General features: G+C 41.8%; 1 protein-coding gene across 1 annotated transcript in view; it reads right to left on the bottom strand.

Moving 5' to 3' along the window:
- LOC310868009 (cadherin-7-like) overlaps positions 1 to 17628 on the bottom strand; it is a gene marked incomplete at its 5' end in the record, with an annotated part of 188143 nt that overhangs the window by 19687 nt on the left and 150828 nt on the right. Inside the window, 2 exons of the mRNA XM_083778211.1 lie at positions 121 to 369; positions 13303 to 13420. Coding sequence (XP_083634337.1) covers positions 121 to 369; positions 13303 to 13420 — 367 coding nt within the window. The remainder of the gene's footprint in view (positions 1 to 120; positions 370 to 13302; positions 13421 to 17628) is intronic.

Genomic DNA, 17628 nt, shown 5'->3' with positions numbered 1-17628 from the left:
TTAACAATTAATAATGTAACTCGTGTGTGAGAGCGTAAAACGGGTCCATTTGGTCTCGGCACAAACTCCATCTTTAACATACAGATAAACAAAGTCCAGATGTGGACTTTTCTTCCTTACCCAGCAGCGTGATGATGCAGCCCAGGATGGCCAGCAGGGCGCCCGTGCTAAGGCCCGTCGACGTGTAGGCGACAGCGCCACACGACACGGGCACGCGGTCCGCGTCGCAGTCGCACACGCGCACCGCCAGCGTGTTGGTGCTGCTGAGCGCCGGGCTGCCGCTGTCCACGATCAGCACGGGCAGCCCATACGTGGGCTGCTCCCGTCTCCGGAAACCGCCGCGCTTGGTCAGAACTGAAGCCGTGTTGTCTGGAAAAAACAAAGAAAGAAAAGAGTCGCTTGAAACCGGTGGGTTCCCAGGGTGAGGTCCGGGGACCCCTAGGGGTCCTTGAGGGTGTTCCAGGCGGTCCCGTGCTAAATGATAGTTTGGAACCAAATGGACCCTTATGGGTCTGTAACTCATGCGGGTCCGCGGACTAATTAGTGTCAATTTGGGGGTCCTTGACATGAAAAGGTTTGGGAACCACTGGTGTAAAGCAGTGGTTCCCAAACTTCCCCCAAAACAGATTTTTCTTTGCCCCGGGATCCAAAACTACCAAACAAAATTCAAAATATTATCAACAGACATTGTTTCCCCACTCAATATACACCGACCAGCAGCAGGTTGTATCAAAAACATCATTTTATAACACTGGCGTGTCCTTCAAAGTGATCCTCAAATGTCCAACACCTGTATTGACCCTCCTCTTTGCTGCCATTCTGGGCAGGAAAGAGTGGCGCGCTACGAGCTTGTATAGGTCTGCTATTTTTGAAAAATTTAAGAACGACTGACATAGAAACATAGCTTTTTCAGAAAACTGTCAGGATGTAGAAGACATTTTTAGAATCTTATCTCAGGTCAAAAGTTCAGACGCAGTCATAGCCTGAGAGACCACCTGGTGCACTCTGACCTGACCCCAGCCCCTCCCCCTTGGCTACCGCCCCCACTTCATCTCAGAGGCAAATATTATACTTTTACTCCACTATGATTATTTGTACATTTTAGTTACTATAGTTACCTTGTAGATTTTGATCATTATTACAAAACATGCACTAACCACATACATATTTGTACATATTTCGGCCATGTAAAAATAGCCAATCTACAAGCTTGTGAAATGAGACATTCTGCATAATGCCTACTCCTAGAGTATTTCTACATCGTGGTACTCAAGTAAAAAAATAATAATTCTAGTACTTCTTTTGCAACCTATAGGCTATAGGCTACTGCTGTAGCTGTACTGTACTGAGTCACAACGTTGGTGAAGAGGCTTTGCAGCCATAGAAGAACAGAACTCATCTTTCAGTTAGAAAAGTGGACAAACAAGAAGTGTGTGTAATGTGGTACACACACACACACACACACACACACACACACACACACACACACACACACACACAGAGTGAACAAACACTGCCAGTGCAGACACTTATTGGAAAACAGACACTTATTGTAAATGCCTGTAGACGGCAGAACATTGTTACATACAATACAGTTATATGTAACAGTACTTGCCAGACACAGCAGACATATATCCTATAGATAAAGGAAACAACGCCTCCTCCAAATTGAGTTTACCAGAACGGTTATTCAGTTCGTGTGTCGGTTTGCTTGAGAAAGCGAGCTATAGTCAGGAAATGCATTCATACTGAGAGAGAAAAACAACAACGGGGAAAATAGCAGAGAAATCTGAACAAATGATGTCATTAGCACAATTCAGAATGTGACAATGTTACATACGGTTGCCATACTTGTCAGACACAGCAGACATTAATTAAAGAACGCCTCCTCAAAATTGCACCTTGCCAACTGTTTGGCCCTCCTTTTGGAGAGGCCGGCCATTTGAAGGCCATTCACAACTAAATTGAGTATAGAATGGGCCTTTGAGCACGGCATGAACTCCCTTGAGTGTGACTGACTGAACTAACTCTGCAGGCTACGTCTCATATATATATATATATATATATATATATATATATATATATATATATATATATATATGTTTGTTGTTTCTACCATTGGAGTGAGTTGGGGTCCAGCCAAAAAAAAAGTGCGTCTCATCCTCGACGTGTATGACGTGCCGTCATACAACAAAGTAGACATTATTGAATGACCCTTCTTCCCGTCCCGGTCCCCCGTCACGGATTACACTATATTTTCGCGAACGTTTCCCCCGGTGTGAATACGTCGGGAAATGTGATAAACGTGTAGTGCAGGTGTGTCCGCACTTTTTTTTTTTACTTGAGAGCTACGTTCAAAATGACCAGCGCAACAAGGTCTACCCACCCAAACAATTATTATCCCATTGCTTAATTAAATGTACTTGACGGGGATTTAGAATAGCGGCACTGGTGTACAAGACAAACACACTTGGAATGGGATATAGAGGGCGGAAATGGAATTGGTTAATGTTTTGTTTTGTACCTTTGTAATGACGTTTTTGCGCAACATTTGATGTCAATCAATGAAGTCAAAGTCACCTTAGAATTCAATTGGCAGATGCCTTTTTTCTTTTTTAATTGTATATATTTTAGGTCCATGTCATGTGATCTACCTGCAAAGCCTTTGTGATCTACTGGGAGATCACAATCTACCTTTTTGGGCACCCCTGGTGTAGTGTGACCAAGAAAGAAACGACAAGGATCTATTCCATTTTAATTGTATAGTCTGACATGGTAAGTTGTGAACGATAACTAAAAATCGCGCAGGGCCGTACAGGCCTTTAGTAAATGTAATTAAGAGAATACCAAACAGCTGTTCCACGGCACGTATAACCATTATAAAAAGGGCCGCGAGCCTTTGTTCAATTCAGTTGTGTTCCATTCCACCTCGTGTGTGTTTCTTTCATGCGTTCTGTAGGATCGATGTAAAATAAAAATGAAATAATAAATAATAAAATAAAAACTGGCTTGCACATTCTTCTCTCCATACTGAAAAACAACAACCTTATATACACACAACTCGAATGCCTGGCTGTACAGTACACGGTCTCTATAAACACTAACTGAATCTGTAAGTAAGCACATCACCAGACTGTACTGTATACTTTCTGAGGTGTTGCAAGTGTTGTTTAAGGTGGCGACTTTTTTGTCAGTGCACCACAGAGTGTTTCTGACAGGCTGTAACGCAGCATGGTTTGGCTATACCTGACTGTTGGGGACTGCAGACTGCAGCTACAAATGACTATAAAGGCCCACCCTGAAAAAATAAAAAATACAGAGAACTGTCTTCTCTTCTGTGTTTGAAACAACAGAAGAAACTATACCTACAGTAGGAGAGAGAGAGAGAGAGAGAGAGAGAGAGAGAGAGAGAGAGAGAGAGAGAGAGAGAGAGAGAGAGAGAGAGAGAGAGAGAGGGAGGAGGTAGAGGAGGAGGAAGGGGAATGAGGAGGATGTGGATGTTTCTAAAGTAAACAATATTAGTTGAGCAGCTTCCTGTGTCATGTTGATCAGTGGGGATCAGATAACAATAAGCTTGTCGAGTACCCGTTATCAATAAGCTTTGGGCTTACCAAGCCTGTTATCGAGCACAGCGGCCCATGATGTCATGTTTAAGCAATCAAGACAAGAGGCGATCAGGAAATTCATGTAATCATCCATGCTGGCACAAACACGTCGGTCTAAAAGTGTATTGATACCTGCCAATCAGTGCTGTCCGAGTAAACAAAATTACACTTTTAAAGTGACGGTACACCTGTTAACAGTTTCTTTAATATCATTGTATTGGTAAAAAAGTAAATTGCCTTCCATCTGTTAGAAAAGTTGAATTCCCTGGTAAGTAAAAGATACTGGTTCTGTTCAGAATGTATTGTCTCCCGTCTTTCCACAAAATAATAGAAAATGCTCGATAGTGGGCTCGTTAAGAACACGGCTCGATAAGCCTGATCGATAAGGTGCTAAAAAATAACGAGCTCCATCCCTAGTTAACAGAGTAACCTAGCGCATTAGCTTGCAATTAGAGAAATCAGTTAGGCCTACTTACAGTACCTATTCCAAAATAATGGCATTACTTTGTTACATTTAAGTCCTATATTTCCCTGTTCTTTCTGTTGCCACAAAGGGGGTAAAAAGAGTCCATCTGAAGGAATGAGCTCGGCCGTTTCTGTATTTCTACACCCCCACCTCAGGGAAAACCAAAACGGATTCCGAGAGGGGAGAACAATCTTAGCCCAGATCCTTGCGTTACGGAGGATCATTGAAGAGGTCAAGAGGAACAACCTAGCAGCAGTGCTATGCTTCATTGACTTCAAGAAGGCCTTTGACTCAATCCATAGAGGAATGATGGTGAGAATACTCAAGGCCTACAATGTTTCTCCGAACCTGCTCCGAGCCATTGATACCATGTACACGGGAACGAGAGCCCGAGTGACAACGCCGGATGGTAACAGCGAGGAGTTCAGCATCCAAACCGGAGTGCTGCAGGGAGACACCCTAGCCCCCTTCCTTTTTATAATAGTGTTGGACTATGCCAGGGTTCCCCAATTAATTTTCCTCAAGGGCCATATTTTGACTAGCGTACCAGGCTGGGGGCCGAGTCTGCACGCGCGAGGTCGAGGTCTTGCCCTGAAAATTCATTTTCAGGGCAAGACCCCATTTGAAAAGGATGCCCAGTTTGACATGCCTATGCTACTGACCCCCATTTAATTTATTTTTTTTTTTTGGAAATTCTTTCATGGGCCACAAGGGGGCGCTCTGTGGGCCGCAAATGGCCCGCGGGCCGCCTATTGGGGAACCCTGGACTATGCACTGAGACAAGCTATTAATGGAAGGGAGCCAGAGCTCAGCTTCACTATCTCACCCAGAAGGTCTACGAGACACCCTGCAGAAACCCTCACAGACCTGGACTACGCTGATGACATCTGCCTGCTATCTGACAATGTAAGGCAGGCACAGGCTCTCCTGACCAGTGTGGAGTTGGAGTGCGCCAAAGTTGGCCTCAGTCTAAATGCAAAGAAGACTGAGGTCATACTCTATAACATCGCCCAAGAACATCTGCCCCTAACGACAATAGAGGGTATTGTCCTAAAGGAGGTCAGTGACTTCAAATACCTGGGCGCATGGGTCGACTCCACAGAGAAGGACCTTAAAGTGAGGAAGGCACTTGCCTGGCGAGCTCTTAACGGTATGACCAGTGTGTAGAAATCCAACCTCCCCCGACACATCAAGATCAGTTTCTTCTCTGCTACTGTGAAGTCCGTCCTCCTCTATGGCTGTGAATGCTGGACACTTACACAAGCCCTACAGAAATCCCTGGACGGGTGCTACACCAGAATGTTATGTGTGGTACTGAACATCAACCAGGATGAGCACATCACCAACAAGCGTCTGTACGGGGCATTACCAAGTGTAACAGAGAAGATAGCAGTAAGGAGGATGAGACTAGCTGGCCACTGCCACCGACATCAAGAACTCCCGGCCAAAAAGCTTGTACTGTGGGAACCAACACACGGGCATCGATCGAGAGGACGTCCCACACCTACCTACGTGGACGTACTAAAGAAAGATACTGGTGCGGAAAGCACAAAGGAGCTGGCCAGATGTATGGAGAACCGAGATGACTGGAGACGACGATGGAGGGCTCGTCTGAGGACGACGTAGAGAGACATTGACCATCTCTCTCCTTAATCCATTTGAATAATTATTTTCGGTGAGCACTGGAAGGTGTATTATGAGTGAAAAGCCCTAGCTGGAGGCGGTGGAGGAGGCATGTGGTGAGATTCATGCAGGCCCTTCTCACCCCATGGACAGAGAAAACATTGGTTCAGGTTCTCTGGGACAGCATGCAGAGTACTGTTGATGCAGAGTACTGTTTTTTTGGACCTTTATACCGTAACAAATAAAGATTCCTATAGTGTTCTTTGTCAGTGCCAATGCTGCTGTGAAATTGCCACAATGTTTGTAACACTTTTGTGTCTTTAACACAATTTTTACATACGACGCATGAGGCCGTCATAAGGATTAGAAAAAAATAGTGCCTTGGACGTGTCTGTACGTCCTACGGGGCAAGATAAGAATATTATTCAGATTATTTTTTTGGCATTTCGCTTTTCGCTTGCCGTAGGCTAACGCTCTGTGCAATTATTAGCTTGTCATTGACTCGCATGTTAGCGCGGCGGAAAGAATGACTCGTATCTCCTAATCCAGGGCGCTCTCCGTGGTGATGAATGGATCGATATGCTGGCGCTGCATTTCTGTTCCTCATCCGTCTCTCCCGCAAAATATGAACGCTTTTTGGATCATATATCGTATAAATTAAAACGATCAGGATGTTAGGTCAACTCTGTCAAGTCAACTTTTTTAGGAAAGTGTTTCCGGTTCATGGCTTTCAGAGTAAAAGCGATCAGACAACTCCGGCACCCCAGAGCTCCTATTTTGATGCATTCCGGCACTAAAAGTGTGACAACTTTGTTTGTTCATGTTTTAGGTTGTTATTCTTCCGAATAGGTTGTTATTAGAGAAAGTAAAAGATGAGAGGATATTAGCCATTTTTGACAGGGGGGCGGGGGCATATGTCTTTTCTTTTTACAAAATGTTACGGCGATTTCTTTATTATTATTTACTATAGTCCTACTAGATCCCAGGAAATTACATCTGGTCACAAAGGATCACAGGATCTACTGAATGTGATGGTAGAGTACTGGGGGGATGCCTAGTATACTGTGTGTCGTAGGCTCAATTTGTCAGTTTGTCGCCTCTTCCTTCACATTCAATAGATCCTGTGATCTTTTGTGGCCAGATGTAATTTCTTGGGGTCTAGTAGGACTATAGCAAATTAAAAAAAAATTGTAAGAAAAAAAAGACGTATTTTGCTAAAACGAATGAAAGCAGCAAAGAAAAAAGAACACTCATCTTTTACTTTCTCTAACAACCTAAACATGAACCTTGGTTAAAAAAATAAATAAAGTTGTCCTTTAACATGTTTAGGTTCAAGAGAAACTGTATGCACACTCGCTTTGGATGTGATCAACCGATAATCACCAATATGGACATGTATGGACAATATGGACATGTCCTACTGTACATACTGCCTACCACGAGTATATAGGCGACTAGGAAACCCGGTGAACAGGTTGTTTATTTGTGTAGCTTAGTATAGGTTTGTAAATATTTTACACAGTATTTGTTTTATTGTTGAGAAGTTGCGAGAACGAGTGCGAGAGGAGAGGAGAAAGTGGAGTGTCTTTCTGCTCAACAGACTGTGAGACTGAATAGCCCCTATGTATGGGACAATAAAGACTGATTCACGATTATGATTACTGCCGGTCCTTTTGATACAAATCAATAAAATATGCTTTTGATAGGAGCTGAACCTGTTTTGAGGGATGTTTGCCAGAACAGTTATAACTGTTACTCAGTTTGTAAATCGTCGGTTTTGCTTGAGCAATTGGGCTATATTCAGGAAAATGCAATTTATAGTGAGTGGGGAAAGAAACGCAGAGAAGAAATCAACAGATGCCATTAGCGAGCATTCAGAATGTGACACACTGTGCTACCGCTCTGTGCTCTTGACCACCTGTTGGTTCATAACAGCTTCAATCTGACGCTCAAATTGAACATGAAATGTTATGAGGAAGAGAGAGAGAGAGAGAGAGAGAGAGAGAGAGACCTATATCTAAGAGAGGGAGTGAGAGCCAAAGAGATAGGGAGGCAGTGGAAGAGGCAAAGAAGAAGTACACACATTATTTATTTAAGTAAAATTATCAATAGAACATAGACATACCCTGTTACAAGGAAAAGTCCTGTTGGTGTTCAGAATTGAATGAGAGTACAAATGTAATGGCATCAAAATGTACGTAATGTTAGAAATTAGCTGATCTATAGAAGCTCACAATGCGTCGCATAGATCGTCAATTTTCAAAAGATTTGTATACATTTTGAACTGGTACAGGCTTTATTAGTTCCATTGGTGCAACTGTCATTAGACCGACAACCTAACCCAAACCCCTAACCTGACCCTAACCGCAAGCACGGAGCAGCGCATGTCGGACCAACGCATGTTCAGGGTGTCTATTTTGCGGTTATCTCCACCAGAAAAACGCCTTTGGGGAGCTTTTACTGTTATGTCGGTGTTCACTCTCCATTCCTACATGCTGCCACTCCTACATTGACTTCTAATTGTCGGAATGGTGGTATGCTTCATATTTGTAAACATCCCACCATTCCGACAGAAAAAAGTCCCACCATTCCGACAGGGACCCGCGGCAGAAAAAGTCCCACCATTCCGACAGATCACTTTCACAACTATTTATTTATTTATTATTATTTATATTTATATTTATATTTATATTTATATTTATATTTATATTTATATTTATGTATTTATGTATTTATTTATTTATTTTATATTTATTTTATTTTTATTGATTATAGTACAAATGGTTTACAACTATTTATTTATTTATTATTATTTATATTAATATAAATACTATTATTTATATATATATATATATATATATATATATATATATATATATTTATTATTATTATTATTATTATTATTATTATTATTATTTTTTTTTTTTTATGGTTTATTGATTATAGTACAAATGGTTTACAACTATTTATTTATTATTTATATTAATATAAATATATTTTTTTATATTCTTTATTTATTTTATTTATTTATTTATTATTATTTATATTATTATTTTTTTATTTTATTATTGTTTTTTTTTATTTATGGTTTATTGATTATAGTACAAATGGTTTACAACTATTTATTTATTATTTATTTATTATTATTTATATTAATATAAATATTATTATTTATTATTATTTATTTTATTTTATTTATTTATTATTTATTATTTATTATTTATTATTTATTATTTATTATTTATTATTTATTATTTATTAATTTATTTATAGTTTATTGATTATAGTACAAATGGTTTACAACTATTTATTTATTATTTATTTATTATTATTTATATGAATATAAATATATATTTTTATTTTATTTTATTTTATTTTATTTTATTTTATTTTATTTTATTTTATTTTTTATTTATGGTTTATTGATTATAGTACAAATGGTTTATCCTGCTTGAATATTATCGAATGTAATAGCATGAATTACTCAATTGAATTATTAATTTAACTCTGAATTATATTCAGCTAGGATAGTGTTTGATATTGATTGCCTATTCTATGCAACAGTGTTTGATCTCATGTTGATTACCTATTCTATGCAACAGTGTTTCATCTCATAATTAGTGCAGCAGAGTACTCTTTTTACTGCCTTGCTTAGATTGGTCAGTTCTTGATTGAATGTTTGTGATTGGTGCTCTTTTTCTTTGATGTCTAAGTTACCCTCCTGTCCTCCTGATTGAGCTTGTCAGAAGCTGTGAAGTTGTAGTAGAGAGCACATATTTTTTCTACCACAGTAACCACTCTCATGATAACCCACACCATGTAACCTTACTGAGACATTTTTTGTATGTTTTGCCTTTACATCACTAAAGTAGTGTATCATGTATCATGTATCATGTACAGTATCATGTCAGTGTCATGGTCAGTGTCATGTCAGTATCATGTCAGTGTCATGGTCAGTGTCATGGTCAGTATCATGTCAGTATCATGGTCAGTATCATGTCAGTATCATGGTCAGTGTCATGGTCAGTATCATGTCAGTATCATGTCAGTATCATGGTCAGTATCATGTCAGTATCATGGTCAGTGTCATGTCAGTATCATGGTCAGTGGCATGTCAGTATCATGGTCAGTGTCATGTCAGTATCATGTCAGTGTCATGGTCAGTATCATGTCAGTGTCATGGTCAGTGTCATGGTCGGTGTCATGTCAGTGTCATGGTCAGTGTCATGTCAGTGTCATGGTCAGTGTCATGGTCGGTGTCATGTCAGTGTCATGGTCGGTGTCATGTCAGTGTCATGGTCAGTATCATGTCAGTATCATGTTCAGTGTCATGTCAGTATCATGGTCAGTGTAATGTCAGTATCATGTCAGTGTCATGGTCAGTATCATGTCAGTGTCATGGTCAGTGTCATGGTCGGTGTCATGGTCAGTGTCATGGTCAGTGTCATGGTCGGTGTCATGTCAGTGTCATGGTCGGTGTCATGTCAGTGTCATGTCAGTGTCATGGTCAGTGTCATGGTCAGTGTCATGGTCAGTGTCATGGTCGGTGTCATGTCAGTGTCATGGCCGTTGTCATGTCAATGTCATGGTCAGTATCATGTCAGTATCATGGTCAGTGTCATGGTCAGTATCATGTCAGTATCATGTCAGTATCATGGTCAGTATCATGTCAGTGTCATGGTCAGTATCATGTCAGTGTCATGGTCAGTGTCATGGTCGGTGTCATGTCAGTGTCATGGTCAGTGTCATGTCAGTGTCATGGTCAGTGTCATGGTCGGTGTCATGTCAGTGTCATGGTCGGTGTCATGTCAGTGTCATGGTCAGTATCATGTCAGTATCATGTTCAGTGTCATGTCAGTATCATGGTCAGTGTAATGTCAGTATCATGTCAGTGTCATGGTCAGTATCATGTCAGTGTCATGGTCAGTGTCATGGTCGGTGTCATGGTCAGTGTCATGGTCAGTGTCATGGTCGGTGTCATGTCAGTGTCATGGTCGGTGTCATGTCAGTGTCATGTCAGTGTCATGGTCAGTGTCATGGTCAGTGTCATGGTCAGTGTCATGGTCGGTGTCATGTCAGTGTCATGGCCGTTGTCATGTCAATGTCATGGTCAGTATCATGTCAGTATCATGGTCAGTGTCATGGTCAGTATCATGTCAGTATCATGTCAGTATCATGGTCAGTATCATGTCAGTGTCATGGTCAGTATCATGTCAGTGTCATGGTCAGTGTCATGGTCGGTGTCATGGTCAGTGTCATGGTCAGTGTCATGTCAGTGTCATGGTCAGTGTCATGGTCGGTGTCATGTCAGTGTCATGGTCGGTGTCATGTCAGTGTCATGGTCAGTATCGTGTCAGTATCATGGTCAGTGTCATGTCAGTATCATGGTCAGTGTAATGTCAGTATCATGTCAGTGTCATGGTCAGTATCATGTCAGTGTCATGGTCAGTGTCATGGTCGGTGTCATGTCAGTGTCATGGTCAGTGTCATGGTCAGTGTCATGGTCGGTGTCATGTCAGTGTCATGGTCGGTGTCATGTCAGTGTCATGGTCAGTGTCATGGTCAGTGTCATGGTCAGTGTCATGGTCGGTGTCATGTCAGTGTCATGGCCGTTGTCATGTCAATGTCATGGTCAGTATCATGTCAGTATCATGGTCAGTGTCATGGTCAGTATCATGTCAGTATCATGTCAGTATCATGGTCAGTATCATGTCAGTGTCATGGTCAGTATCATGTCAGTGTCATGGTCAGTATCATGTCAGTATCATGGCAGGTATCATGCCAGTGTCATGTCAGTATCATGGTCAGTGTCATGGTCAGTATCATGTCAGTGTCATGGTCAGTGTCAGTGTCATGTCAGTATCATGGTCAGTATCATGTCAGTGTCATGTCAGTACCATGGTCAGTGTCATGGTCAGTATCATGTCAGTACCATGGTCAGTGTCATGGTCAGTATCATGTCAGTGTCATGGTCAGTGTCATGTCAGTATCATGGTCAGTATCATGTCAGTGTCATGGTCAGTATCATGTCAGTGTCAAGGTCAGTGTCATGTCAGTATCATGGCTAAAATGTAATAAAAACTCAATCAGCTCATATATTATAAAGACATTATTGCATTATGAAGTTTTATTACAGTATGAGTCGCCTATGTGGAGGTTCTTAATGTAACACATTATTACATTATAGAAAAATCTATTAAGTTATGTGCTCGTCTTTTAATTAAATTATGAGCTGATTATTACATTATAAGTTGCTACACACCCCTTAAAAAATTGCCTTGAAAATACATTTAAGATTTGTGGACTGTCGGAATGGTGGGACTAAAATGTGTCGGAATGGGGGGATGTCGGAATGGCAACATGTCGGAATGGGGGCATGTCGGAATGGGGGGATGTCGGAATGGCAGCATGTAGGAATGGAGGGATGCACCCTGTTATGTCATAGCAATTTCATACCAGTAAACAAGCAGGATGAAATGAGAGAGTGTACTTGATGAAATAAATAATTGAAAGTCTAAACAACTACATGCCAGCTGGTCCATTCATACCCTTCCAGTAATCGCTCATATTGCCTGCCAATGCCATGAGACAGAGCTAGAGGGGGCAGTGAAAAAATGAAATGTTGGTTGAGCATTTCTTGGGGGTGCTATGGGCTTACCTCAAGCCCCCCTAGCAACTGCAGGGCTTCTGTATTGGCACTGTTCTCCGCATGTTTACACTGACAGGTCTGGAGTCTGCTACTAAACCATGTATCCCCTGCCCTGCACGAGGGACTGTAAGCACTGGAGTACCGTATGTTTGTACATCTGTTGCTCTTCTTATTTTTATTTTTATTTTTTGCTACCGTTCTTTAAACTAGCAATGAACCTCGCGTCATCAGGCTTTCCACCTCGGAGGAAACCCTGGTCTGTGATACTAAATTTCCGTGTGATCCGGTCGGGAGCGGATTATATCGTTACGTCATGTTGTAGTCATTGTTTTGCAGTCATCAGACCGGAACCCTCGAACCAGAACTTTTTTTTCCCTCAAGGCGGAAGAATACCATCCCAAAAAAAGCGTGGTTTCCCTGATTTCAAAAATACAAAATAAATATAAATGTGAGTGTGCTTTCCAAAGACTATTTAGCATCTGTATACCTTTGTTATCCCACAGGGAAATTATATTCTCATCACAGTCTGCGAAAGAGCGAGTCACGCTTTAAAAAATGTAAATAGTTACAAAAGTAACCAGGCAAGCTGACTTTTCGGGTCACGGGCGTTGCCAATATTTGGAAATCCTGCTTTGAGGAGTTGTAACGTCCCATAGCTGGTGCAGGTGACGGAGGCGTTGCATAGCAACCGGATCAATGTTAAAAGCTGCTATGGGGCTCAACCACTATATAGACTGAGTATACGATAACGTCCCATAGCTGGCGGGTACGAATATATTCGTACCTCACAGAGAAAGATTTAAGCTGGTAACGCACCATAAGTCAGAGTGCGGTGGTCACAAGAACGTTTTCTCTCAGGGGTTTTCAGAGTAAATTCTTCCTAATCTGCTTGACACTCTATAGTGCCTTCATTCTGAAAAATTCCCCGGCACCCACATTGTTAAAATTTGTCTCCTCACCCTTGTTGTCTCTCAGAGTGAAGTTCATGTTTCCCGCTGCGGACGAGGCGAGCGCGAAGTAGAAGCGATGTCCGTTGGGAGGCTCATCCTTGTCCACAGCGCTGATGGTCTGGATCACCTGAGGACGCACACACACACACACACACACACACACACACACACACACACACACACACACACACACACACACTCATGAATTTCGTTGGCCGATTGACTGTTACTAGCTTCTATGAATGTCGCTTTTCTGTGTCCGTAATATGGCACAATTTTGTAGTCTAACCAATCGCCAATGTGACTGTTTGCGTCGGTTTCACTCCCGAGTGGATTAACGCGTACAATAGCGTAAATCTTATCATAAGCGCCGTGCAAATGGTGAGAGTAAAATCGTGGAAAAATCAACCGTGGTTTTGATTTATGGAAAGATTTGTTTTATATCGTTGGCTGTGGTTTTACATCACTTATCACTTCAAGTAAAGTGCTTATTTGGCAAAGAGCTTGGCAGCCTTTTAGAGATGAGATTTTCTTTTTCATGAATTGTGCTGTAAGTGCTTATGACAGGCGGCGCAGGAAAAGGCTTTCTCTGGGAAGGATACCGCTGGCCCTTTTCTGTCGTACTGGCAAGTTAAGGCCACGTTTAATAATAATCTTCAATTAAATTGCAATACTCTCTTTGATTACTACATTTACAGTGCTGTACCTCCGCTTTTGGTCTCCTAATTGATTTTTTTTTCCCAGGCCAATTTGGAAAGAAACCAGTGTTTCACACTCTTTTAATGGATGGGGTCGGTTCATTACACATTTTGGTAGCAGAGCAGTAGAATGAGAACTTGTTATGTATGTATATTTTGTACAAAACAAATAATAATAATAATACACAATGTACAAATACTCTGTATCAAACGTAAAAGCACTCATTGTCCAGAATGTCCTGTTCCACAAGTTATCATACGTATACAATGTATTAAAATCTTTTGAAAATAGCAGATCGACAAGCTCACAATGTGTCACATCGTGGCAAGTTGTGAGCTTGTAGATCTGCCATTTTCTAAGGCTGTATGGTTTTTTATAATTCAAATCCACAAAGTAGTAGTAGAGTTTTCCAATTATTGTGACCACTGGTCGCAGTTAACTTTGAAATTGTGCATTTCACGTCAATCACGCCCCATATATGGTCATGCCTCGTGATGCCATCAATATTAAAAACTAGAGTTCTCAACAGGCCGGAAATGAAGGCCCGGCCCTACATGGGCCCTCATCAAACCCTGTACACTCAAGACACTGCCCCACTACCACCCATATATCTCCATATATGGGGCTGACCTGTTCTGACATTCCATATATTGATCTGACCTCATCAAACCCTGTACACTCAAGACACGTTCCATATATGGCCAGTACAGCATTCATTCCATATGTTGATCTGACCCCACCATGCCAAAGCGCCAGCGCTCGCCCTGCAGTCTGCTGTCACCCAAGCGGATATGTTGATCTGACCCCCCATGCCAAAGCGCCAGCGCTCGCCCAGCAGTCTACTGTCACCCAGGCGGATATGTTGATCTGACCCCCATGCCAAAGCGCTCGCCCAGCAGTCTACTGTCACCCAGGCGCATATGTTGATCTGACCCCCCATGCCAAAGCGCCAGCGCTCGCCCAGCAGTCTGCTGTCACTCAGGCGCATATGTTGACCCCCTCATTCCAAAGCGCAGGTGGATGCGTGCACGCAACCTCGCCCTCAGGCTTATTGGTTGTAGTGGAGTAAAAAGTGCAATATTTGCCTCTGACAAGTAGTGGAGTAGAAGTTAAATTATTGTAAACTGGAAATACTCCAGTAAGTTAGCTGAACAATATCATCACCTGTAATACCAGCTGAGCATGTTGTCACTGCAGGGCTTTGCATCTATAAGATGCTAATCCAAAAATAATTATCATACAGTCAAGGTTTTTCTGTTTTATCATTCGAAGTGCAGAGAATGACTCAAGGATGCAAATTGTTCGCTGGGTTGCTATAGGCGATGCGGAACAAACTAATCATGTTAAACAAGTATGGCAGATTTGCTCGGCCCACTTTTCTTTCGCCGTCTTAAAACTTCAGAGGGAAAAGAAGAACAGACGTGTACTCCGGTTATTCTTTAGCACCGCTGACAACCGTTATGGAAATATTACAGTCGAATTCCATTAGCGAACAGAACAATTTATTCACGCGCGCATCTGCATACCGGATCTGCTCTCTGAATGTGCATGTAACTTTTAATGTACTTTCTGCAACTGGAAGCTTCATAAAGACAAGCTGTATTAACCCATTAAAATCAGGAAAGCATCTATCGTCTTAGATTTTAACAACATTGTTGTCACTGCGACTCAAACCTATCTCCGTTTTTCAACTTTTGTATCAAGTTATTATTTAATAATAAATCAGCGCTATAGAGCGCCCCTTTCAGAACGACTAGTGGCCCAGGAAATAATTCCCCATTCATTTCCCCCATAGGCTTTTTAAAAAGTATGTATTTAAAGACGTTTACACCGCGGACACAGCCAACTCAGCTCGTGACAAATCGTGACAATGTTAAGGGAATCTGCAGGGTCTGTACATGCTCAGAAGAACAAATGCATTAATGAGGCAAGACAAGAATTCAGATTTCAAAAGTATGAGGATTTTACGCGAGTAAGGAGCCAAAACTTACATGACCTGTCATTGTAATAGAAAACCCAGTCTGACTCTCTGAGCCATTGTACTGGTGCTCCTTCTATAGCTTTTACTCTCGCAACAGCCAACCCCCAACATCTCTATAGCCTCAAGACATGAGCCCAGAGCCTTACGCAAACTGCGTTCACTTCATGGGGCATCAGTCCGATGGCTGCTCTCCTATAGAATTCTATCGAGATTCAGAATGGGGACAACCAACTGGGACAAGTCCTGGACCGGATGTAGGCAGAAATGCATTGGACTCAGGCAACAGCCCAGCTTTAATGATCTTAAATCCCTTTATTTTAGATTGTTTTTTAGGAATAGTACGACATAAACATTAAAGAGACTTTAGTTGTTACTGTACAATACTTTAAAACAGTTGTCATGTTGCACACATGCATAAAATAGCTCTTATTTACTTTAGTCGCCTAATTCTACAGTTGATTTATTTTTGGCAAGCAAAGCGAAGCGAAAAAAATCATCGAGTAAAGCAAATAAGTCACTAATTATGCAAATGCTATTCACAAGTTCTTTGAGGACACACACGCACACGCACACACACGCACACGCACACAGTCACAGTCACACGCACACACACTGCGTTCTTTAGATCACCTCGATCTGACAAGTGGACATGTGTAAGCTCAAAGCCACCCTTTAAAATCCAGTGATTTATCACCTATGCCTCCCACTCACTAGCAACAGCCACGCCGGCCACCGCCACCGCCGCCTCCGTTTATATGTCACTCGCGAAGAATTGATGCCTCCATATCCGATTATCCGTGTCAATCCTCTCTCCGTCTCCCTGCGCTCGAGCCATTAGAGAATTCCCCCACTAAAGAAAACCTCCAGGAGTGCAGCCTGGCATCAGAGGCACGCTAATGAAAGACATTATACATTACAAAGTGGTTGATTTAAGGATGATTTGCTGTCCTCTTTTCTCCTCTCTCCCCTCATGCCTGGCAGCCTCACGAATGAGGTGGAGAAAGAAAAAGAAAAGAGACCTTCGCTCGAGCCCAGAGATAAGCTCAGGAAATCCATGTCTGCATCTATATTCAAAGGACATCAAAGGGTTCAAATGCTCTATATAGCAGTGTTTTTTTTCAACCTTTTTCCATATCACGGTCCATTATTTATTCAGCATTTGAGCCACAGACCACCATTTTTATGAGATTTTAGCCTCTCAGACCCAAATTTAAAGATGTGGTACCATAAGAGAGATAACAGGCAATCGTTGATCAAAATAACAATTATTTTACATGCTCTAATTGTATGCTGTAAATTTAGTAGCCTAATGCAGTTATTTAACAATAATGTAAAGGCTCATACATAGTCTGGATTTTCGGTGGTGGGGTGACCACCGAACTACAACATGACGTCACGAGCCGCGATGAAGAGCAAACCACCGCGACCGCTCCAGCCCTTCTCTCTGTTTTTACTCACCACCGCTCAACGTTATTTCAGCTCCGGTGGTCAGCTCACCACCGGAGCGGTGGTCACATCACCACCGAAAATCCAGACTATGAATAGGCCTTAACTCTTGAGAGTGTAAAATGAGGGTGATGCATCAATTCAGTGCTGCTTGCAGAACTTGACTACGCCTCGTTCCTGACCGCATCACTGTCGTGCCAATAATCACG

Source organism: Protomyctophum parallelum (assembly GCF_964188405.1).
Source record: "Protomyctophum parallelum genome assembly, chromosome: 12".
Lineage (NCBI taxonomy): Eukaryota > Metazoa > Chordata > Actinopteri > Myctophiformes > Myctophidae > Protomyctophum > Protomyctophum parallelum.
This window is presented reverse-complemented; position numbering and strand designations above follow the sequence as displayed.